The sequence below is a fragment of the Lagenorhynchus albirostris genome, chromosome 10 (assembly GCF_949774975.1).
Source record: "Lagenorhynchus albirostris chromosome 10, mLagAlb1.1, whole genome shotgun sequence".
In the NCBI taxonomy this organism is placed as follows: domain Eukaryota; kingdom Metazoa; phylum Chordata; class Mammalia; order Artiodactyla; family Delphinidae; genus Lagenorhynchus; species Lagenorhynchus albirostris.
Window position 1 is genome coordinate 38,184,510 of NC_083104.1, and position 22,478 is coordinate 38,206,987.

General features: G+C 59.4%; 1 protein-coding gene across 1 annotated transcript; it reads right to left on the minus strand.

Moving 5' to 3' along the window:
* Positions 1-1,474: 1,474 nt before the first annotated feature.
* GNAI2 (G protein subunit alpha i2) lies at positions 1,475-21,796 on the minus strand. Its single transcript, XM_060161799.1, has 9 exons — positions 21,437-21,796; positions 7,254-7,296; positions 6,475-6,616; positions 6,142-6,302; positions 4,273-4,401; positions 3,734-3,863; positions 3,496-3,649; positions 2,910-3,124; positions 1,475-2,221 (listed from the first exon to the last, which is right to left on the minus strand). Exons 1-8 carry the CDS (start codon positions 21,552-21,554, stop codon positions 2,934-2,936), a joined length of 1,068 nt encoding a protein of 355 aa, XP_060017782.1. The 5' UTR covers positions 21,555-21,796; the 3' UTR covers positions 1,475-2,221; positions 2,910-2,933.
* Positions 21,797-22,478: the final 682 nt, after the last annotated feature.

The following is a 22,478-nucleotide window of genomic DNA, read 5'->3' on the forward strand; positions in this document are numbered from 1 at the left end:
GGCGGACACAGCCTCTCATCTCTCGCCAGGACTCGGGACCCCGAGGCCGAGGGGAGACTGGCAGGTGTGCGGAGGCGGGGTCCCAGGTCCCCGGCCCTACCCTCCCACTCGCCCCGCCCTCTCCGCCTCCGCGGCGCCGACCCCGGCCCAGGCCGCTTTGTCCCGCCGAGGGCGCGGAGCCGCCGCCGCCCTACAAAGCTGCCTTTGTGCCCGGCGGCCTCCGCAGGACCCGATGACGTCAGCCTCCGCGACCGGCCCGGCGGGGCCCAGCACGGGCTGCTGCGCCCTCTGGCGGCCGAAGGCGGAAGAGCTCGCCTGGGAGCTCCGCCCAGCAGAGGCGGTCCTTTTACCGAGCCCTTCCCACAGGCTCAGAGGGCTGCAGACCCCTAGGTCCAGGTGCCTTGCCTGGAGCTAGGGGCTCACCCCACAGGCACCCCGGCCCTGTCATCTGCTGCTCCCTCCTCCAGCAATGCACGAGCACTTCCCATAGCCTCATGGAAGGCTCTGCACTGAGAGCCCAACGTAGCCATAGCCCTGCAGCTATCCAGCTGCCCTGCCGGTGGCTACAGTCACACTGAAGTGTAGCCACCTGCCTGTCCCTACCCTCCTCAGGTTTGGAGGGGGACCTCTTGGTCAGAGACCTTTCTGAACATGTCTCAAGGCCCCTGCTGTCCTCAACTTTCTGTTTAGTCAAGCCCAAGGGACTTCAGTTCTGGGCAGGGCTCTGGGCAATGTCTCAGAGCCCTGGCAAAGGACCCAGGAAGAAGGGAGGGTGTGCAGGGGGCTGCAGCCCACCTGGCTGTGTGGCGTCAGCAACGCACACTATCCCTGGGCGCTGGGCCTGGGAGGTCAGAAGTCACATTTCCTTCCGCACTAGACTCATTGGACACTCCTCCTGCTCCCAATGTGGAAGAATCCCTTAGGAGAAGAGCTCCTTAAGAAATCTGCCCCACTGTTCCAGAAGGCTGCCCCAGACCCAAGACTGCAGAGGTGCTGAGGGAAGAGGGGGAGACATGGAGGCCCCAACATGTAAGATGACTAGTCCAAGGGGGAAAACTAAAGTGGTAAGTACTGGGCCTGAGTATGACCTGCGAGCTGAGTGCCCAGGGCCCTGCCACAAGTGAGGATCCAGGTCCAGACTACCATCACCTTGGCACATCTTAGCCTGGGTCTCTGCCCCCTGGAGAGAAGAATGCCGAGCAGTTCTTGGTATTTTTTCTTTCTACATTTTATTATTTCAAACCAGGTGAACAATTCCATAAAACATGTGAAAAAAGCAAGGAAGTGTTCAACACTGAAGGACCCGGGCCTGGGGTGAGGGCATGAGGGGCGTGGCCCCTCAGCAGGCAGCGGCGGTTCCTAGGTTAGCGCTAAGGAGCTACATTTAGGTTAATGGAGCCAGGGCCCAGGGCCGCTGGGGCGGGGCCCTCAGTGACGTTGGCAGTTGTCTGGAACAGCCCTTGAAACCCAGTTCTGTAGAGGGCAGGGCAGGGGCGCCGCCCGCACAGGGGGCAACCAGCAGAGGGATGGGTGTAAACACGCAGACACACTCAAGGCACGGAATCATGGGAAGGGGGTTGGGTGGGTGCTGGTCAGGACCTGACAGTTTTAAATAGTTTTTCTTCTAAAAAGTTTTCTAGGTTTGCAGTTTTCTCTCTCTTTTTTTTTCCCTTTGCCTTTCTTTTTTTTTTTTTAAAAAAAGCTACGAGAATGAGCCAGTGGACTGTGGTCTCCAGGAATGGTGGCGTCTCACGCTTCTTGTGCTTTTTCCTTTGGGGCCTCCGAGTGGCTTAGGGGGAAGGGGTTGGTGGGGGCAGGAGGCTCCCTGTAAACATTTGGACTTGGGTTGGGTCAGGGGCTGATGCTGGGCGAAGCCAGGGGTCCCAGGCTGGAGAAGTGGGTGCCCCTCCAAACACAGGCCTTGGGAGACTCAGCATGTGCTCCCCTCCCCCATCACAGAACAAGACAACAGTTAAAACCAGAACAGATGCCAGGAGGGGGTACGGTGGCCGTTCCCTGCACCTGGGATACGGGCAGGCTTCAAACAGGGAGGCCTGTGGCAACCCTTCCCCCAAGTCTCTGGAGCTGAGGGAGGGGAGAGGGGGAGCCAAGAACAGAGAGAGGAGAGAAGGGGAAAAGCGGCCAGGGGGACAGGCGGGGAGCGTGGTCCTCTTGCCCCCATCTTCCTCAGGGGCTGGGGGGAGCAGAGTCGGCGGTGGCCCTGGAGGTGGGGGACAGTCAGGGCATGGGTCGGGAGGGAGGGAGGTAGCCAGTGTGTGTCTCTCCTCCCGCCTCCCTAGACAATGACCCTTCTCCTTTTTCCCCACCCACTCGTTACCAGGGACACAGTGCCCGCCCAGAAGCCAGTGTGTGTTGCTGGGTTACGTGGGGGAGGGGAGTCTGTAGCACTGGCAGAATCCTCCCCACCTCTCCCAGGGCTGGTGGGGCCAGCCTCAGACCAGGGCCCTCAGATAGGTCAGAGGGGAAGACAGCAGGGATGAGTGCAGAGCTGGTCATACTGAGTGGTGGGCAGCTGAGGCAGCTGGGCCCCCTCTGTCATCTAGATCCTTCAGGCTAGACCAATGGCCTGGTGGGTGAGAAAGTGAGTTTTCTCCAAGGAAAATCGGGACAGCCCTCTAGTTCTGTCCCAGGACACAACCAGGCATTTCTGCTGTCTGGACCAATGGGCAGAACGGAGCCCAGGCTTACCTGTGCCACCTCGTCAGTGCCCTGCATTCCATCGCCCTCCTGATTCAGCACCTTGTGCCTCCCTCCCCTTGCCCTCTGGTCTCCTAGCGGGTTTCCAAGTTCACCACCCCCACCTGGACCTTCCCCAGCCCCAACCGTGTCCCTTCTCTGGGCTCAGTGGCCCCACTTTGTTCCTCCCTGCCCGGCCCCCTCTGGCTCACCATCCTGCCAGGCCCCGCTGCCCCTCAGAAGAGGCCGCAGTCCTTCAGGTTGTTCTTGATGATGACATCGGTGACAGCATCGAACACAAACTGCACGTTCTTGGTGTCAGTGGCGCACGTGAAGTGCGTGTATATCTCCTTGGTGTCCTTGCGCTTGTTCAGGTCCTCGAACTTGCTCTGGATGTAGCTGGCTGCCTCATCGTACTTGTTGGCCCCTGTGGGAGACAAAATGGTGAGGACTCGTGCTGCATGTGCGGCAGGCAGGCCTGTCCCATAGGTACAGCGAGGTTCTATGCGTGTGAACTGACAAGCATATAACGTGTGACACTTGTGAGAGGGCACAGGCACGTCTGAGTGTGCAAAGAGGGGCACCTGATTGTGTGAAGGAGGATGCTCAGTGACGTACAGAGTACATGCCTGAGTGTGTTAAGAAGGGCCTTGGGGTGTACAGACACAAGTATCGATATATAAGCCTGTGAGGCACCAGCCCTTGCGTGTGTCCCACAGTTACCCTTCTGTCCAGCGGGGGGCGCCCGTGGGCCACCTGGTCACCACCAGCTCCTCCCCAGAGGCCCAGACCCCACACCTGTATACTCAGGGAAGCAGATGGTCAGGGGGCTGTGTGTGATCTTCTCCTCGAACAGGTCCTTCTTGTTGAGGAAGAGGATGATGGATGTGTCCGTGAACCACTTGTTGTTGCAGATACTGTCAAACAGCTTCATGCTCTCATGCATGCGGTTCTGGGGGCAGGACAGCGCCTTCAGCACCAGCCCCCGCCCCCACCACTGCCCCCACCCTCCCCCAGTGGCCTCCGGGCCTCTCACCATCTCCTCGTCCTCGGCTAGCACCAGGTCATAGGCGCTTAAAGCTACGCAGAAGATGATGGCTGTGACGCCCTCAAAGCAGTGGATCCACTTCTTCCGTTCAGACCGCTGACCACCCACATCAAACATCCTGCAAACACAGCACCTTAGCTCCAGAGAAGGGAGTTCTGGGAGAAGGTCCCTGCCCCATTTCACAGGTTGACCGACTGAGGACAGGCCTGCTCAGAGTATGGCGGCTGCCTCCATGGAATCATCCACGCTGGCCCACCTTACCCCTGGGGTTCTAAGCCAGGGCACATCTGGCCCAGCAGGGTCAGGCTGGTCAGCAGGGTAGGCTGCCTCCACATGGGGCAGGGTCAGCAGAGGCTGTGAGCTGCTGGCAACCACAAAGCCTTAAGAAACTTCAGAGTGGGGCTGCGGATCCTGGACCAGCCCTCGTTCCCAACAGCCATCGGCAGGCCCTGGAGTGAGGATCTCTTCCCTGTCACCCGCAAGGCTGGCAGCTCCTGCCCCATTACCCTGCCCACACGCTCGCTCACTTGAAGTGTAGGTCTTTGAAGGTGAAGTGCGTCTCCACGATGCCCGTGGTCTTCACGCGAGTCCGCAGCACATCCTGCTGTGTGGGGATGTAGTCACTCTGTGCAATGCGCTCCAGGTCATTCAGGTAGCTGGGATGGGGAGTGGGGCATCAGTGGGGGCCACCGGGCCCCGTTCCCTCCCATCCCCTCATTTCCCAGGCATAGCCCTTGCCTCTTTAACCTTTGCCTGTACTGCATTCACTGCTCAGATGAGGAAACCTGCACTAGCACCCCTGCCTCCTGCCTGTGGAATGGGCCTGGGAGGAGGGGCAGTTCTGTGGCTAGCCAGCCAAGCCCCAGCACCCAGGTCTGAGGCAGGCCTGCGTCAGACAAGATCCAGGGTGGTGGAACTACAGGTGAGGGCAGTGGGAGGGGGCAAATTAGTCCTTCAGTGAGAGATTCAGGATGCTAATCGGCGTAATTACGGCACCCGCCACAGAGCAGGCTGGCATGTCCTTCGATGCAGGGCTGGACAGGTTGGGGCCTGCCAGGCCCAGTGGGCTCTTTGCCCAGTAAAATTTGGGCTCCTCAGGGGGAAGGCATGAACACTCGCTTGGCGGGGGTCCCAGGGGCTCCTCATTACCAGCTCTCCTAATTAGTATCCAAGCTGCCCCGGCCAAGCCCTGAGACCAGCTCTGCTGCCTGCCTCAATATCCTTGCTGTGTCCTGTGGGTTGGGTCCAGGCCTCCCAGCCACTGCCCAGTACCAGTGTCTTGCTCTTGGGGCAGGGCTGCTGGGGCGAGCCCTTGGCTCCCACCAGCAGCTAGGCCAGAGGGAAATGACCTCAGAGACAGAACAGAAAAACAGGAAGGGCTATGGGGAACCATGACGCATGTGCTGTGACCTGCAAACTGTACCCTGCCCCCTACTGAGAGCCTCCAGCCCAGAGGCCTCATGGTGGGTTCCCCACTAGTTTTTCCCTTGTCCCCAACAGGTGGGCTCACCCCAGGGACCCACTGCCCCACAGTAGTCCTGGAGGATTGCTGTGAGGAGGGGCTGCGGTATGCCTGGTCCCTGGAGTTTTCCAACCTGCTCCCCACCTCTGGGTGATCCTGTCATGGCATAAACCTGCCTGGGAGGGCAGGGCCCATGTTCACTGCTGAATCCCCACACCCAGAACAGTGCTGGGCACAAGGTGGGAACTTAATGTCTGGGGAATGAAGAACGGGGATGAGGATGATGGAGGAGTGGGAAGTAGCTGGAAGGTGGCCCTACGCTGCCCTCCTTGAGTATCCTGGGCACTGAGATGGCAGTGGTTGATAGGACCCACCCCTCCTTGCCTCCAGGACCCAAAAGCTCTGCTGGCACTGAGCCTGTGACCTCTGGGGAGCACCCCCGCCCCCGCAGTGTTTGGCTGTGACTCTGCAGCTCCTGTGGGGGGCGTGCACTCACAAGTGCATTCAGGCCCCGGCGGGGAGAGTGGGGCGGCTGTCCCTGTGACTGGGGCAGGGCTCAGGTGCCATGGCCAGGCAAGACCGGCCTCCACCCACCTTCACAGAGGTCCAGCCCCTCTCTGGGTGGGCTCAGGATGGCATGGGCAGTGGGACTGGGAAAGCTGTTCAGACAGAGGGACTGGCTTAAGCAGAGGTAGGAGAGGAGAGATGAGAGTACGGGGCCAGCAGCCTATCTGGGTGGCACCATCTGTCTGGATATCCCTCCACAGCCCTGCACCAGGCCAAACCCCAGATCACCAAGACCTTGGCTGACAGTCAGCAGCTTCACGAACAGAGGCTGGCAGTATCTTTTTAAGGGTGCTCAGGCCCTCTGGTTCAGGCTATAGTCTAGGTCTCCCCACACTGCACCCCCAGCCCAGCCCCTTGGAGTACTCACTAGGCGGCAGAGTCGTTGAGCTGGTACTCCCGCGAGCGGCCAAAGCAGGCCTGCACACCGTGGTCAGCCCAGAGCCTCCGGATGACACCGGACAGATCCTCAGGGAGCACGCCCTGTTCCTCAGCCGTGCACGACAGTGCAAACAGCTGCCTGGCGTCGTCCTGGGCACAGCAGTGAGTGGTCAGCTAGTTGCAGGAGCACACCCCCACCCCACCTGTCAGAGGCAGGGAGGCCTCCGGAATGAGGCCCAGATTGGGGTGTTCTCAGCTTCCCCAGGACAAGACTTGCCCTGAAGCCTTATGGGAGGGAGGCAGGGTTGGGGAGTCCACGTACCGCGCGGGAGGGGTCAGCAAAGTCAATCTGCAGATTGCCCATGGCTTTAACAATGGCCATGATGGACTGGATGGTGTTGCTATAGACGACTGCCCGGTACTGCCGGCATTCCTCCTCTGAGTAGCCATCCTCGTGGATGATCCTGGCAGCCAGGAGTCAGGGGTTAGAGAGTACAGGGCACAGGGACCTCACATGGCTGCCTGGGGCTGCTGGGGCCTGGAGAGACCTACTTCAGAAAGGAGGAAACTGGACTTCCCTGGTGGCGCAGTGGTTAAGAATCTGCCTGCCAATGCAGGGGACACGAGTTCGAGCCCTGGTCTGGGAAGATCCCACATGCTGCGGAGCAACTAAGCCCGTGCGCCACAACTACTGAGCCCGTGTGCCACAACTACTGAAGCCCGCGTCACCTAGAGCCTGAGCTCAGCAACAAGAGAAGCCACCGCAATGAGTAGCCCGTGCGCTGCAATGAAGAGTGGCCCCCACTCGCCGCAACTAGAGAAAGCCCGTGTGCAGCAACGGAGACCCAATGCAGCCAGAAATAAAATATAATATTTTATATATATAATAAATATAATATAATAAATTAAAAAAAAAAGAAAGGGGGAAACTGCCTCTAAACCACTCGGACCTGAGGATGGATGCTGCCTCTGGGAAGGTCCTGGACCTGGCTAACACGGCTGGGCCTATACTTGGGCTGGGTATACTGGACCCAGTACAGGCCCAGAGGAAGAAGAGGGGAAATCAAGGTTTGGAGGCTGCCTCCTGCACACAGCACTTACTTCATCTGCTTGACAATGGTGCTCTTCCCTGACTCCCCAGCACCTGGAACAAAGGGTACAGTTGGTCAGGGAGCAGGCCCAGTGGGGTTACAGAGGTAAGCCAGCCACGTGGCCTAGAGACAGAACTCACCCTCCCCATCAATTGCACAGTGAGATGGAGGCAGTCGGGCCTGGTGGGCAGCAGAGCTACCAGGGGTGCAGCTGGCAAGGCCACAGGGGTGAAGGCAACCTCGGCCACCTGGATCCCATGGTGGACTCACTCCAGGCCCTCGCTTCCCACAAGGTCCATTGCCCACCATGGCTCCCCACTTCCCTGGTTGAGTTCAGGGGCTTCGGCTGGAGACTTGAGGCTCAGGAGTCACCCTGTCATCCTCACACATGCAGGCTTGCCACTCTGCAGCTAGTGCTCCCCAACATGGTGCCTAGGCACAGCTAGCAGAGGAGCCCTGCTCACTCCAGCGGGGCAGCAGCCCTCTCTCCCTCCACTCTGAGCCGGGCCTGGATCCGGGCATGGCGTCATACCCCTGCCTCCCAGACATGGCCCAAGGCCCAGCGCCCTGCTCAGTGGGCCCATGTCTGCTCTGCGCAGATAGAGACCAGGACTTGGGAAACATGCAGTGTCACACACACACACACACACACACACACACACACACACAGACACACACACACACACACACACACACACACTCTCTCTCTCTCTCTCTCTCTCTCTCTCTCTCTCTCTACCTGTACTGACTCGAGATGCTTCCCTGCAGAGCCCCATCCTGTATTTCTCTTTGGCCATTGCTGAGGGATTTGCTGGCTCTCTCTCTTGTGACTGTCATAGCAGCCCCAGAGATAGGCACTGTTTCTCCCATTTTACAGACAAGGACACTGAGGCTCAGAAAATTAAAGTCTTGGCCCAAGATCATGTTGCCAGGATTCAGAAAGGCAGGGAGACATGTACAACGATGATGCGTGGCCTGCTCAGCCCTTCTCAAAATGTGGCTCAGATGCTGCAGGACGATGCCTTGGGAGGGTGTTTTTTTTGTTTGTTTGTCTTTTTAAAAGCAGATTTCCAGGCCCCATCCCAGACACACAGCCAGATCTTGAGGGGTGCAGGCCAGAAATCTGCATTCCTCAGGGAGTCTGCAGGGAAGTGTGAGACCACTCAACTCCTGGCTGGGGGATGGAAGGGGTGGAGGCAGGGTCCCACCTCTTCCCTTTGCCGCTTGCTCCCTGTCCTGAGCTCCAAGTAGAGCGCACCTCAGCTTGGCCTGGCTTTCCCTCCCAGCCTTTGCCCAGACTGTTTGCTCTGCCCCGTCACCGCCAGGCATCTCCTTTTGCCAACTCCAGGCCTTTGCCCGTGCAGTTCTCTTTGCTGGGCACACCTGCCCCATGCCCCACCTGCGTGTGTCCCAAGCCTCCTGATCACTGTGGTGGGTCTGTCCCTCTGAGCAGCTCAGCAGGGTGTGTGGTGGGGTCTGTGGGGAAGTCACACTTGAGGACTCTGGCCCCCATATCCCTCAGGGTTGGTTAAGACAACCTCAGAGGATGAAGGGGCTAACACACAAACTACCACGAGCAGCAATAACATCAGCAATGATGATCACGGCCGAGCTGTGAATAGTGCCCCCTACGTGTCAGATGCTATTCTACGCCTATCACACCCACTAAGTAACCTCACAACAAGCCCCGGGGGTAGCTCTACTCTCACCCCCACCTCGCAAATGAGGAAACTGAGGGACTTCCCTGGCAGGCCAGTGGTTAAGACTCTGTGCTTCCAATGCAGGGGGCACGGGTTCGATCCCCGGTCGGAGAACTAAGATCCCGCAAGCCGCAGGGCGTGGCCAAAAAATAAAATTTAAAAATTTAAAAAAATTTTTTTAAAAAAGGAAACTGAGAGAGGCTGCTGTCACACAGTTATAGCCCCTCTGCAGGTGGCTCACCCTGCAGTGTTGCATGCCTGGTACGTGGCTGGGCCACACAGTCCCTGCCACTGGGTTTACTTCCCAGGCAGACACAGGTCTGAGTCTCTGCAGTGCCCTCGGAGAAGCAGCAGACCCTGCTGAGGCCCCTGCCTGCATCCCCCCTACCTCCCACCCCAGATCCACATTGACCAGGAGGAAACTGAGGTGCAGCTGCGGCCTTCACAGCTGTGAGCCTGGGCATGTCCACAACCCAGGGGCCTCCCTGAGAAGGCCTCACAAACGCCACCAGCTGCCTGGAATCACTGGGCTTGACTGTCCCAGGCCTGCTTCCCAGGATAGGGGAGCACTGGGGGTGGCACAAATGGGCAGGCTCTGGGCAGGCTGGGGCACGAGCCCCTCTATCGGTCCGGCCCCTGGGCACTAGAGGCCCCAGTCCCAGTGCATTCCCCTGGGTGTGGGCTCTGGTCAGTGGCAGCATCCCTCCCTTTCCCTTGGGCTGTGCATGGCAGGGGAACAGCTAGGACCCCTCACACTAACACTTCCCACCTGCAGAGTGGGGACATGGGGAGAGGGCCTGGGAAGGCCTGATGGTGATGCCTAATCACTGAGGCCCTTTCCCCAGGGCCCAGAATATCCATGGGGCAGGGAGGACAGCACTGGACTGGCTAACCACGAGGGCCAGGTGACCGCCTGGCTGTCCTTCCCACCTAGTCACTTGCTCCCACAGAGCAGGAGGGAGGGAGCACATCCTGGAGCAAAGGAAGACCCAGGAGCCACAAATCTCAGCCAGTGCAAGAGTGGAGGCCAAGGATGCAAAGTGATGGGTCAGATCGATCATGCCATCCCCAGCCAGGCGAACTGAGACTCAGAGCGGGTAGATCTCCAGGGCGTAGGGGACCACAGGTAAGGGTGACTTTGGGACCACCGTCCACCTGAGGCACCAGTCTCCTTGTCTGGCCCTTTGATTACTCTCTTGGTAAAGGGTGTGGGCCACTCCATGACCCTGCCCAGAAATGGGGATGACAGCACAAACTTGCTTTGCATCTGATTTTCCTAGCTGCTGCAGACCTGGCAGACACTGAGGTTCCCTTCCCTGTCCCCTTCGAGCCTCAATCTCCCTTCCTCTCCCTTTGAAGAGTTTGGAGGACATTCTCTGCCCCCCGCAGGGGTCATTGCAGAACAACTCCCATTTGACAGGTGGACAAACCAAGGTCATGGAGCCCTCATCCCTGGAGTCAAAGCTGTCCCGTTGTCCTTCCAGCAGCTGTGACTCAAGAGGGAAGGAGTTAAGTGGCAGGACAAGGGTGTGATGCTGGCAGCCAAGCAGGAAGCAGGGGAGAACACCAGGACAGAATCAGAGGCATGGCCCAGGAGCAGCTACAGCAGGTCAAGGGACAGAGGTGGGTGGGGCCACAGCATGATATCCCGGTGGACACCCTGGTTCTCGGGCAGCCCACAAGCTAGATGCCCCAGGAACTCCTTTTCCATCGGGGCCTGATGATGTTCCCCTGTTAGATAGGCTGGTACCTGGAGTGGAGTTTGCTTGTACCTTGCTAATCCTGGGCACCCAGTTCTCCCCACCCAGCCCTGCACCTTCCCTTCAGAGAAGGGGGCTTCACTAGCTGGATCCGGATTGCTGCAAAGGTGCTGGGTGGGGGGAACTCAGCCAGTAGAAGGTGCCAGGAGTCTCCTACCCACAGCTGGCCCACCAGGCGTTCCTTCTCCAGCTGAGACCAGAGGGACCCACAGAGGATCCCTGGGGTGCCCTCAGTGTTCCCACTGGGCCATACCTCTTCCCACCCAGGAAGAAACCTCTGCAGCCCTTGCCCTGGGGCGAACTGCTGGGCCCCCAGCAGGCAGGCAGTAATTGCCGAGATGTGCTGGGTGACAGCGGCTGCTCTGCATTAGAACATCTGCTTCCACTCTGGGAGCGCTGGGCCCCAACGGAGGAGGGAACAGATGGGGGAAGGGAGAAACAACGGCTCCACCTGCCTGAACAAGGCCAGCAGGGCCTCTGCAGCAGAGACAGGGCCACTGGTCCAATGGCTTGATGCTGATCCCAAGCCCCAACATCAGGTCTCTGCTGTCGTCTATCTTGAACCCTCTACCTCCCAGACAAGGCTTTGTCCTGCAGGGAGGCCCTGACATGCCGCTTTCCTCTCTGGCCCCACTTTCCCTTCTGCAGAAGCTGTGAAGCCTCGAGTGGCCAGCAGGCCCATCTCTCACTTTCAGATCCTCTCCCAGAGGGAGGTCCAGACCTGCCAGAGCCCTGGTGTCCACCCCGATTCTCCCTGAGATCTCCAAGAGCTGCAGTCCTATCCTGCCCTTCCTCTGACACCTCATCTGTGAAACAGGATACCACCATTATCTCGTCCGAGGAGACGGGTGAGTGCCCGGCACACGGTGAGCATTCAGATCAAAGTTATTATCACTATTTCTTTTACCCTTTGGAAGATGACAGATTTCCCCAAACCTCTCATTTCCTGCAACCCACAGTGACCATGCTGCATAGGTCACTGCAACCGCAGCCTGCAGAGGGGCCTGCTGTGACCATCTCATTTTGAAGGCGAGTTTCTGAGGCTTTCAGACAAAGCACAGCACAGGGCAATGACCCAGTGGCTAAGAGGCTGACTCAGCAGTGGTGGTTCCCTGGCGGGACTTGTGTAACCTGGGACCAGAGTCAGAGCCACTCACTCCTTTGCTGGCTTTTTGCTCTTAGTTGTCACTTCCCTTCACAACCGGGCACTTCTCCACAGCGGGGTACTCCTTCCCGTCCAGCAGCCTCATGGCAGACACTGCTCACTGGCTCTCCTCACCCAGAAGGCTGGGCAGGCTGGGTAACAGGCCTCCCCGCAGAGGCTTTTGTGCTGGTGGGCTCCCCTGGAACATGTGGGGCTTGGGAGAGCAGCCAACTGACGTGGCAGGCCTGAGGGCAGAGATTCTCAGAAGCGGCAGTGGCTGGGACCACAGGGTAGACGGGCAGCAGCCCAGCTCAAAACCCACAGCACGGGCCCGCCCCCTAGCCCCCACCGCCCCCCTCCCAATCCCCTCCCCTGGCCTACCCTGGGGGGGGCACTGGGGGAAGGTAGGGGTGAGCCCTGGGAAGCCCACCCCGAAGACAGCCCTGGCACCACCTCCCACGGTCATCCCTGGAAGGTGCCACGTCTCCAGCGCAGCCTGCGGTTCTGGGGCCCCATAGCTCCCGCCCCATAGCTCCCGCCCCTCGCCTGCAGCCTTAGGGTCCCGTCCCGCCACCACCAGGGGGAGCCCGTCAGCCAGAGACCCGGTGGAGGAGGTGGGGGTTGGGCGGCGCAGAGGAGCGTTGGTTTCTGGAAAGCAGCCGCGGCTAGGGGCAGCTGGGGGAGGTGCCGCAGCCATGGCCCCCTCCCGAGCCTGGGAAGCCCTCGGCCGCAGAGACGCGGCACGCCAGGGAACAATGGAGACGGCAGGGAGGGGCAGAGGGCCCCGCCAGACAAAGGCCCTCCAAGCCCCGCCCCTGGTGTCTCTTCCTTCCTCCAGGTGCTGCTCTTTGGCCCCCTCACTCCCTCCAAGGAGGCTCAGCTGGGGTCTGGCACTGTGAGGGGCCGGGCAGTGGGTCTTGGATGGAGCCTGTGACACCGCCACCCACGTGCGTGGCCTTGGCTTCCTCCAGGTGCCCCAACAAACCCGGAACCTCCCTCCCTCCAGCCTCTGCCACTTGGGAAGCCTCCAGCGGCTTCCGCGGCTTCATGATGCCCATCAGGGAAGCACCAACAACCAGGGCCTGGCCTGCTACTGCCAAGTCAGAGCTCTCTGTGCAAGGGAAATAGGCCTCGGGTTCTGCCAGACATGGAGAGGGCTTTCCAGGGCAGGGCTGTGTCTCCCTCAGTGGGTCCCTGCTCACTGTACACAGAGAAACTGAGGCACCACGTAAGGAAGACCACCCTGGAAGAGAGGAGGCCCTGCGACCTGTGCACTGTCGGCCACTCAGGCTACAGGTCTCACCCTCCACAGAAGCCAGGCAGTGCTGGACAGGGCCCAGGTCATACAAGGAGCCAGGCCATTGGCACACCCTTCTTCTTGAGGCTTCTTTGTTTAAGAAATCACTTTGCTGTTTTCAAAGAATCTGAATAACCCCTACCTTTCTTCCTGATTCACTGTGGTAGACCCTGGGTGAGATGCCCATGCCTGGGCCTCAGTGTCCCCATCTATGAAATGTACCCCTCAGGGGAGTGTGCCAAGCCCAACGCCTGCCCTGAGCAGCCTCCCTTGGGTCCTCACACCCACCCCAAACTGTCCAGCCCAAGCGGGCAGTTTGCTTATGTGCTCACAAGCCATGGACCGTGCTGAGAATCAAGACATCACAGGTCCCAGCACTGGGCACAAAGAGAGGAGAGGACAGCCTGAGGTCACACAGTGAGGAAGACGGGGGAGTGGGCGCTCTGGGCCCCGAAGTCTTGACTGGCCATGAGGATGCATGTTCTCAGCTTTGTGTGTGGCCTCATGGCCCACCCGACGCCTTGATGCTTCTGCTGCTTCTGCTCTAGCTCTCCTAAGGCTTTTAGGCTCCTCAGTTCCCTAGGGCCTGGCCTGACAACCCAGAGCAAAACCCTGGGAACCTCCGTGGGGGAAGGCAAGGCAAGAAAACTTGGATTTTGGAGGCCAAGTAGCATGAGGACCGGCCTCACCACGTCTCATGCTGTAGCCAGCCCACACCACAGACATATCAGTCTCCACACAGTACCGTACACGAGCTTTGCTCTTAGTGGGGACCCTCTGCTGAAACACTCTTCCCTGCTCCTCATCTGGACAACTCCCAGTCTTCAGACCAGGCTCAGGGGCCCCCATGCTGGACTCTGACAGCCTCTGAGCTTTCCTCAGGCCTGGTCTCAGTCCAAGCCTGCGTGCTGTGGGAAGCACAAGCGTAATGTTAGGGGAAGAGCAAAGCGCTAAGCTGCCTGACTGTGACCTAAGTATTCCCGTGAGGGGACGTGGGCCAGATGTATTAGGACGAGGTCACCCCATGGCCACACAGCAGATTTCTGGCTTTAAGCAGGAAAAAGATTCACGCACAGAGTCTTGGGTCCCATCCTCCTGGGCAGATGGTCCCCTTTCAACCTCCTAAAAGAAGAATTGAGGCCCCCCAGGCATATGCAGAACACATGAGCACCCAGAGCATCTGCCTGTCATCCTGACTGAGCAGTTCTTGCCAACTGGGCACAGGCTCCTGAGGGGTGACAATAGTTGGGGGCAGGTGCTCAGGGTCACTACCTGGGTCGCATTTTGGTGTCTCCACTTATTGGGTAAGTCACATGATGTCCCGGACCCTCCGTTTCTGCATCAGTGAAATGGATGTAATGTCAGTCCCAGCCTCGCAGGGTTAAATACGATGAGACCAGCCCTACACTATAGTCATCAATCAGAGGCAGCTGCTGTTATCACCAGAGGGGAAACTGAGGGCCAGTGAAGGCACCCCCAGGCCCAGTGAGTAGTGGGGTGGGGGGAATCCTTACGCTGGATCAAGGGCCCTTTGTCTACCCCCAGGCAGGGGAAACCCAGAGTGAGCTAATCCCGGGGCTGCTGCTCCATTTCCGGGTATTCATCTGGGCCTGCAGCCGGCCTTCCGGCTTTGGAGGGCAATGGCTGCTCGGGAACATAGAAGCAGCCCTCTGCTTTCCTGCTAGCCCCCCTGCCGGCGTCCCTCTCCCAGCCACCACTTCCTGTGGTCAAAGGAGGGGCCTGGAATCCTTCTCAGAGGCGCCACCTTCTCTGAGATCTTGGGCCCAGTGGTTGCTGGGACAGGACAAGGGACAGAGCTGTCTAGATTGACTCCAACCCAGTGACTACCAGTAGGGTCGCCCACAGGCATATGCAGATGAGCCTGCACAGGTGGGGCTCACCTTCTAAATCCCCCAGTTGAGCTGGCTTACACTCCCCACCCCAGTGCGGAGTGTGAGCGGCTCTCTAGCCTCTTCCCCTTTTGGGCTCCTCCTCCTCCAGCTGCTTCCTCCTTTTCCTCTGGTGTGGACACCACTTCCCTGAGAGGCCCAGCCCTGCCATGCAGACTTCACTGCCCCTCCTCCAGCCCGGGGCACAGTAGGTGCTGCCATCAACACCCCCTCTGGATATTCTGAGGCTGTAGCAACCATGGCACCCCGGAATGCTCCGAGCCATAAGGACACCTTCTCAACAAGGCTTATATGATCCCACCTCTAGGCTTTGGTTCAAACTGGCCTGGCATTTACTGTCAAGCCTTGTAAGTGTACCCAGAAGGCCAACACTGAAGGTCCAGCCCAGTTTAGGGAATGTGTGGTTATTCCAGGGAGATTATTCCTCCAACCACCAAGATGACCATAGCCCCAAAAGCAGCATCGGGGTGAGGGTGGAGTGTTTGGGGTTTAGTAAGAACAAGAGCTACAGGCTAGAGAGGCTGGGTGGGGCTGGGCAGAGGGGGCCCCACCCTGCACCTGTGGCTGAGGGAGGGGCTGCCTGAGAGCAGCAGGTAGTAGGGCCACCATCAAAGGGCCTAGTCCTTGCCCTCCCCAGGGCATTCTTAGGCAGGCCCATCAGCTGTGGCCTGGCCAGACCTGTTAACTCCTTTCCCCCACTGAACTTTTAGGTTAGGACTCCTGCCCTGAGATACTGGGAAGGTGAGATAGAAGCTGGCCTGCACCCTGCCCCCATCCTGCTGGGGAGACAGCACTTAGGCTCTGGGTCGGACTGTCTCGTCCTCTGCTGGGGATGTGGTGAGGCAAGGCCCTGGTCCCTCAGAGGCTAAGGGCTTATGTGGACAAAGCTTCCTCCATCCTGTTCCTGCCAAAAGAATGGGTGGCTTCTAGTGACATAGACCGAGAGAGACACATCTAGGGACTTAGATCGAGGGCAGGGTGTACAGGACCAGTGTGCCTGCCTCTGGCCCAAGCTGTCCCAAGTGCCAGCCCCTGCTCTGCTGGAGCCTAGGGACCTCACTGGGATCCCATCAGGCCCCACCCCCAGCTACCTGCTGTCACTTGCTGGGCAACTGGGCAACGTTTGCAGGCCTGGGTATCGATGATGTTACCCAGTGACCCTGCAGCTCAGGCCAGCCCAGGGCCAACCCTGGGCCAACCCAAAGAGGTCCTTGACCATGCCAGTCCCCATCTGGCAGCCTAGGCTCCAAGTCAAGCACAGTGGGTGGCTTAACGCTGCCTCAGGTCCTGGCATGGAAGCCTGAACTCCCCAACTGGCTTGACTTCCACCTCTGGCCACAGTGGCAGGCATTCCTTCTGTCCTTACCACCCGCTCTGACCTCTGTCTGGGGTTCTCCAACCCCCAACCCTCCTGGGATACCCTCAGCTGAGCTCCAGTGTCACTTCCTTTGCAAAACCGCCCTTATGCACCCAGTCTCCCAGCTCAGGGGTATCACTTGAAGGACCCAGTTTCACTCCTATCCTAGAGGTACAACTTTTCATGTTGGCTGCACCGACATTGGAGTCATGGGCAGGGGCTGAGCCCAGGGGGCCTGAGCAGGACCTAGGCAGAGGGGGTCAGAAAGGGCTTAGACCCCTACTCACTCCCTCACTTGGGAGCCCCAGCACTGCACTGCCGACTCAGGAAGACAAAGCCTGGCTTAGCCTGGGGGAGGGGTGGGAAGAAGAGACTCTGAGGCCCAAGCTGCCCCACCCCCCATTCAAGTGCTAATGAATCCAGCCTGAAGGCGGGATAGCAGGATAGCGGGATGGTGGGATGGTGAAGGCCATGGTGAGAACAGGGAGGCTAGAGGCTGGCCTGGGTACCAGCCCACGTGGTACCCAGGGCCCTGACACACCCCCAACCCTAGACCCCCAGGAAGGTGGCTCAGTCCCCAGAGGTTGGGCCTAAGGTCCCCAGGACAGTGTGTCACTCCAGATGGCAGCCAATGTCTGCAAGCCTCAGTCTGCCGCTTGCTGTGAGCAGCTGCCTAAGGGAAAGGGAGGGGGTTCCCAGGGGCTCCATACTGTAGCCAGGCAGCCTCCAGGCTGGGGAGATCCCTCCCCACCAAACTCTCAGCTCTGCAGGAGTCAGCAGAGGGTCCCCCACCTGTTTTCACACCCCCGGACTTTGGTGTACTGTCCCCACAACACCTGTGGCTGTAGGCAGGCACTGCGTCCCAGGTTATGGATGGAGAGCCGGTCACCTACTAGGATTTCACCTGTCACTGGGTTTCTCAGCCAGTACACTAGGTGGAGCTGGGATTTGAACCTAGGTCTGTGTGACCCCAGGAGCCAGTCTAAGGAGGGTGAGCCCTCCTCCCCACAGGCCAGGAAACACCCACCCAAAGGCTTGGGAACCAAGTTGGTCCCTCTGCCCCCAATGCCTGACCCTGGCAAATGTTGCTAATTTTTCAAGGCCACCCAGAGTACCCCTTCTCCAGGAAGCAACGCCCCTGCATTCATAGGCATCATTAGAGTCTACCCATTACCTAGCCAGCCAGGATCCTGGGCTAGCCCTTCCCACTAACTCCAGCTACACCAAGCCCCAAGCAGCAGCCCCAGAATTATTTATCCCTGTTCACGGATGTTCGCAATAGTTTCACTCTTTCCATACACACTGAATAGGCACCTACAGTGTGCCACGCCCCTTGTGAGAGACACAGACAGGACAAAGGTCACAAAACTCCCTTCCTTTTCATTTGATAAACCTAATTGAGCCCCTGTATGTGCAGGCTCCACACTGGCCAGGCCAAGAACTCCTGCAGCATTACTCTGGTCTGAGCCACATGACTATGGGGCAGCTCCAGCCCTAAAAGCTAGACAGGCTCTACTGGAGTGGTAGAGACAGCGGGCCTGCAACAGTCCCCAAAGAGCCTGAGCTGAAAGGAAGAATGTAAAGCCAGTCTCCCATATGAACAGTTGGAGTCCCTACTGTGTGCTGTGCCCTGTGACAGGCTGCACACTCGTCAGCAAGAGATCTGCATGGAGTGGGATAAGGGCTGTCTCTGAGGTGCCAGCATAGCCTGATGAGACCAGGAGGAAACAGCCTGAAGAACTTTTCCCTCAGTCTCCCAACCCCCCAGTCCTGGTCATTGGCCCTACACTGAGCCCTTGCCACCTGCCCATGATATGGCAGGCGATGGCTCAGTGACCGCCATCTTGCTCCTCCATCTACCCATCCCCAAGACCAAGTTCACACCAGTAGCACTGCTTTCATTCAACAAACAGACAAGAAGCACCCAATAGGTATCATGCTCCATGCTGGCACAGAAGGCTCAGAAATGAACAGGACGCACCCCTGCCCCTGTCGCAAGGGAGGGCAGCTGTGACCTGGACAAATACCACACTCTGATGGGGGTAGCGCTGGGGGGGGTGGGGGCGGGGGGCAGAGGAGCCTTGGAGAAGGGGGTCTGTCAAAGAAGGATCCTGGGAGGCGATCCCTGAGCAGAGTCTTGAAGAACGATCAAGTAGGAGTGAAACGACAGAAAAGTACATCAAGGGAAGGGAACAGACACAAAGTCCCAGGGGCAAGAGAGAACTGCTGTATTTATACCCTGAAGCCTTCCTGGGGCCAGCGATGGGCACTGTCTCTCCCTTCTCCGTAGACTGCCCACACGAGCCCAAACAAATCAAAGTCACTCTCTAAACACACACACTCTGGTTTACTTTCCCCTAAGTGCCCAGCCTGAGGCCCCAAATTCTACCTGGGGACAGCTGGTCAGTCAAGTTGAACTGGGTGGAGGCAGGGGTATCGCTGAAGTAGGGCTGGTATCAGCAACTCTGCTCCCCCTACCAAGCTGCCGGAAAAAACCCTCTCGCCAGTTAGTGTGTATCACATCTGCCTTTGCCCCGGTGACAGTGACAGTGACTATGTCCGCTTGCTGGCGGGGCAACCCAGGACGGGAAGGAGCCAGTATGCGGGTGGGGCAGCAGGCGTGGTTCTGGCTGGGAGGCAAGGCTGGCAATTGCCCAGCCTGAGTTCCGTTGCCTGGACAGGTCTTTCCGCTACGTGGGACAGGCACCCAGCTCTCTGAAGCTGCCTCAGCTAGGCTCCCATCACCTCTTTGTACCTGGATAGGAAAGGGATGGCCAGCCAGGATCCTCCTCCAGGCAGTCCTGGCAGATTGAGTCCTCAATTTCAGGCAAAGTTTGGTCTCCCAGCCCCTTACAGTGCATCCTCTGCAGGGTCTTAGCCCCCACTCCCCACTCCCAACAGGAACCTCCACGAGGTCCCTGTTCCCCCATCCTGGGCACAGCACTCCTCTGGCCCAAACCCAGGAAGCCCATTTCACAGAGAAAGCAAAGGCCAGAAGGGCAGAATGCTGAGATGGACTCCCCAGTCTAGAAAATGCTGAGCATTTCTAGGGAACCCTGCACCCCTGGTTGCTGCCGGCCCAGCATGGGAGGGGTGGCCAGTCCTAAAACCTGAGCCAGGCTCCAAGCAGCAAAGACTGGTGGAATGGGGTCAGGACACAGAACAGGCCAGGAGCCCCATGGCCCAGTCCCACATCTTCTCGGGCACTGCCATAACTGCAATCGGCCTGGGAAGGGGCTGGCTAGAGACCCCCTGGCCGGGCACTGGGAGGCAGCAGTACCGGAAGCAGTACCCTCCCCAGGCCCAGCGGGCAGCAGCGATGGGCATTCCGCCGCGTCGCCACCCACTCGCTGCTGCCGCTGCCGCACTCGCAGCAGAGACAGGAAGAGGCAAGCGCCCAACGCAAAACAGCCCAGGAGGCTGGGCCGCCGCCCCTTCCCGCCCCTTCTCTTCCTCCCCGCAGTGGCAGAGGAGCGGATGCCATTTTGAAACCTCCGGGGCTGTGCCCCTGAGGCCAGGCCCCCAGGGACAGTCAACAGATGGGCCCAGGATGGAAGACATGCTGTCCCTCGGCCATACGCTCAGCATGAAAAGCCCCGCTTTTCACAGCCTGGGGACCCCACGCAGCTCTGGGGCTGAGGGGCCACACCCCCCCCACATACAGGTCCAGCCTCCAATGCTGCCGTGAGGGCCTCCCTCAGCCCCATGCCTGAACCCCCCCAAATCAGGCCACCACTGGGCACCACACCTGTTCCCAGGGGGAGGCTGGACTGGGACAACTACCAGGCCCGCAGCCTCTGCACAAATCCACTTCAGATGCCCACCCCCAGCAGGCCCCCAACTACTCAACCAGCTGGTCCACCACTCACAGGGCCTCAAGATCCGACAGGCCCACCCACCCCCGGAGGCCACTTCCCAGGCCTTTGGGCCCAGAAGGGGTGCGGGAAGACTAGCACCCATCAGCATATCTCCTTGGCCCGCCCGCCGGGGGCAGCAATATGTCGGCTGTCTCACCACTTCCACTTCCCCCCACCCCTCAAGCAGCCACCATCTTCCCTGGCCTTGGAGGCGACGCAACCCAAACTCCACACTCCCTCCTACTCCCAGATGCCCCCCTCACTGGCCCAGACAGGGTTTAGAAACTGGGAAACAGATACCCAGCAGAACTCCCTGGGAAGCTTGAGGCCAGGTCCCCTCCCCCAACATGACCAGTGGAGCCTCAGTCCAGCCCCTTAGAGGTCTGGGGCCAGTCCACTCAGCCCGGCCCACCTGGTGTAGGAGGGTTGGGGGAACCTGGAGAAGGCCAGAGTGTGGGAAAGGACTTAAGAGCAGGGGAGCAGAGGGTTTGAGGAGAGATGTGTGCAGAGAGGGAGCTGGTGGGCCAGATGCAGGGAGCAGGGGTCTCTAAAGGTTTGGGGGTTCTGGCTGGAGAGAGAGCTCATAAGCAGTCACCCCACTTGAGAGGTCCCTTGGGGTCAAGGTGCACAGGTGGAGAATATTGGGTCCAGAGTAGGGATGGGGCACAGAGGGAGAAGGAGGGAGTGACTGGGGGCCTGGGAGGGGCCCTGGAGATACTCATGCCCAATAGGAATAGGGGGAGCAGGTGAGGGAACAGGTGGTGCCTGAAGTTGGGGGCCGAGTGGGATTCTGGGGGGTTGGGTAAAGTCTAGGGAAGTATGAAAGGACAGGCAGGGGCTCTGAGGATCTGCGAGGTTGGTCAGCAAGGGTGGATGGTGAAGCAGAGTTCTGGGCAGCGGGTGTTGGGGCATGGTGGCTGGATTTGGGGGTTTGGGGTCTGGAATGAGTTGAGGATGTGATCTGAGAGTCTGGGCTATGGATCAGAAGTCTAGGCCAACCCAGAGTTTTGATCCATTATTTGTATGTCCTTGCCAGGCGGGTTTGGGGGGTTCAAGTCCAGGTGTGGGGGGTCCAGGCCGAGTCTGAGAGTTCGAAGCCCTAGTCCTCAGGTCAAAGTCGGGGATTTGGGCGGGGAATCGGGGGTCCCAGCGCAGGGTGCGGCCTCACCCAACAGCAGCAACTTCACCTCCCGCGCCGCCTTCTCTCCGTCTTCCCGCAGGTTCTTGTCGATCATCTTGGAGCGCTCGGCCGCCGCCTTGTCCTCGGCGCTCACGGTGCAGCCCATCCCGCCGTCCGCCGGCCCGGCCGCTGCCCGGCCCCCACACGGCCCCGGCCCAGCTCGGCCCCGCCCGACCCACTCTGCTCCCGCCGCCGGCCCTCTACGAGTAGCTCCCAGGTCGGCAGTTCCGAGCGTCTGCGGGCGGTGCCTTCCAGGCCGCCGCGCACCGACCGCAGGGCGGGCAGGGGGTGGGGCCGGAGCGAGTCAGGCCCGGGTCTGGGACGGGGCAGGGCCGGAGGTGGGGCCATATGAGATTCGGGGCCGGTGATTGGCGAAGGCAAAGTCAGGGCGGAGCGAAGGCGAAGTTAGGTGCGGCCCAAGCTCGGCTCGGGCTGGAGGCGGAGCCACGCCAAGGGATAGCGGTAGGGGTAGAGCCTAGCCCAGAAGGATTGAGCGCAGGGCGGGCTGTAGGCGGGGCCGGACTCCGATTGGGTGCGGGGCGCCTGGAGCTCCGCTGCCCGACGGCGGGGGCGGGCGGATCTCGTAGCCTGAGGATGGAGATCCAGTGCACCTCAGGGGCCGAGCAGGAACCAGTCCTCTTAGTTGGGCGAGCAGAGCGGAGGAGGCGTGTCTTCGTCACTTGTTAATGAACCCAATAAACTTGTTTCAGGATCCACAGCGCCCCGGAGGCTCTCTGGACTGCGGCTTTCTTAGTCTTAAAGCGGGGTTGGCCCCTTCTCTCTCTAGGTTGCAGTTAAGAAAAAGGTTTATTGCCACCTCAACACTTTTGCCCAGGTTGTCTCCCTACAGCTGGGATACCTCCTCTAATCATCCAAGACTTATCCATCCTTCTCTGATCTTCTAGGAGGTATCCTCCTGCAGGTAGTTATCCTGGACTCCATCATGGGACCCAGCAACCATGACCCAAGGTAGAGAAAGAGAGAGAGAGAGAGAGAGAGAGAGAGGGAGAGAGGTGCCACCTGACTTCTG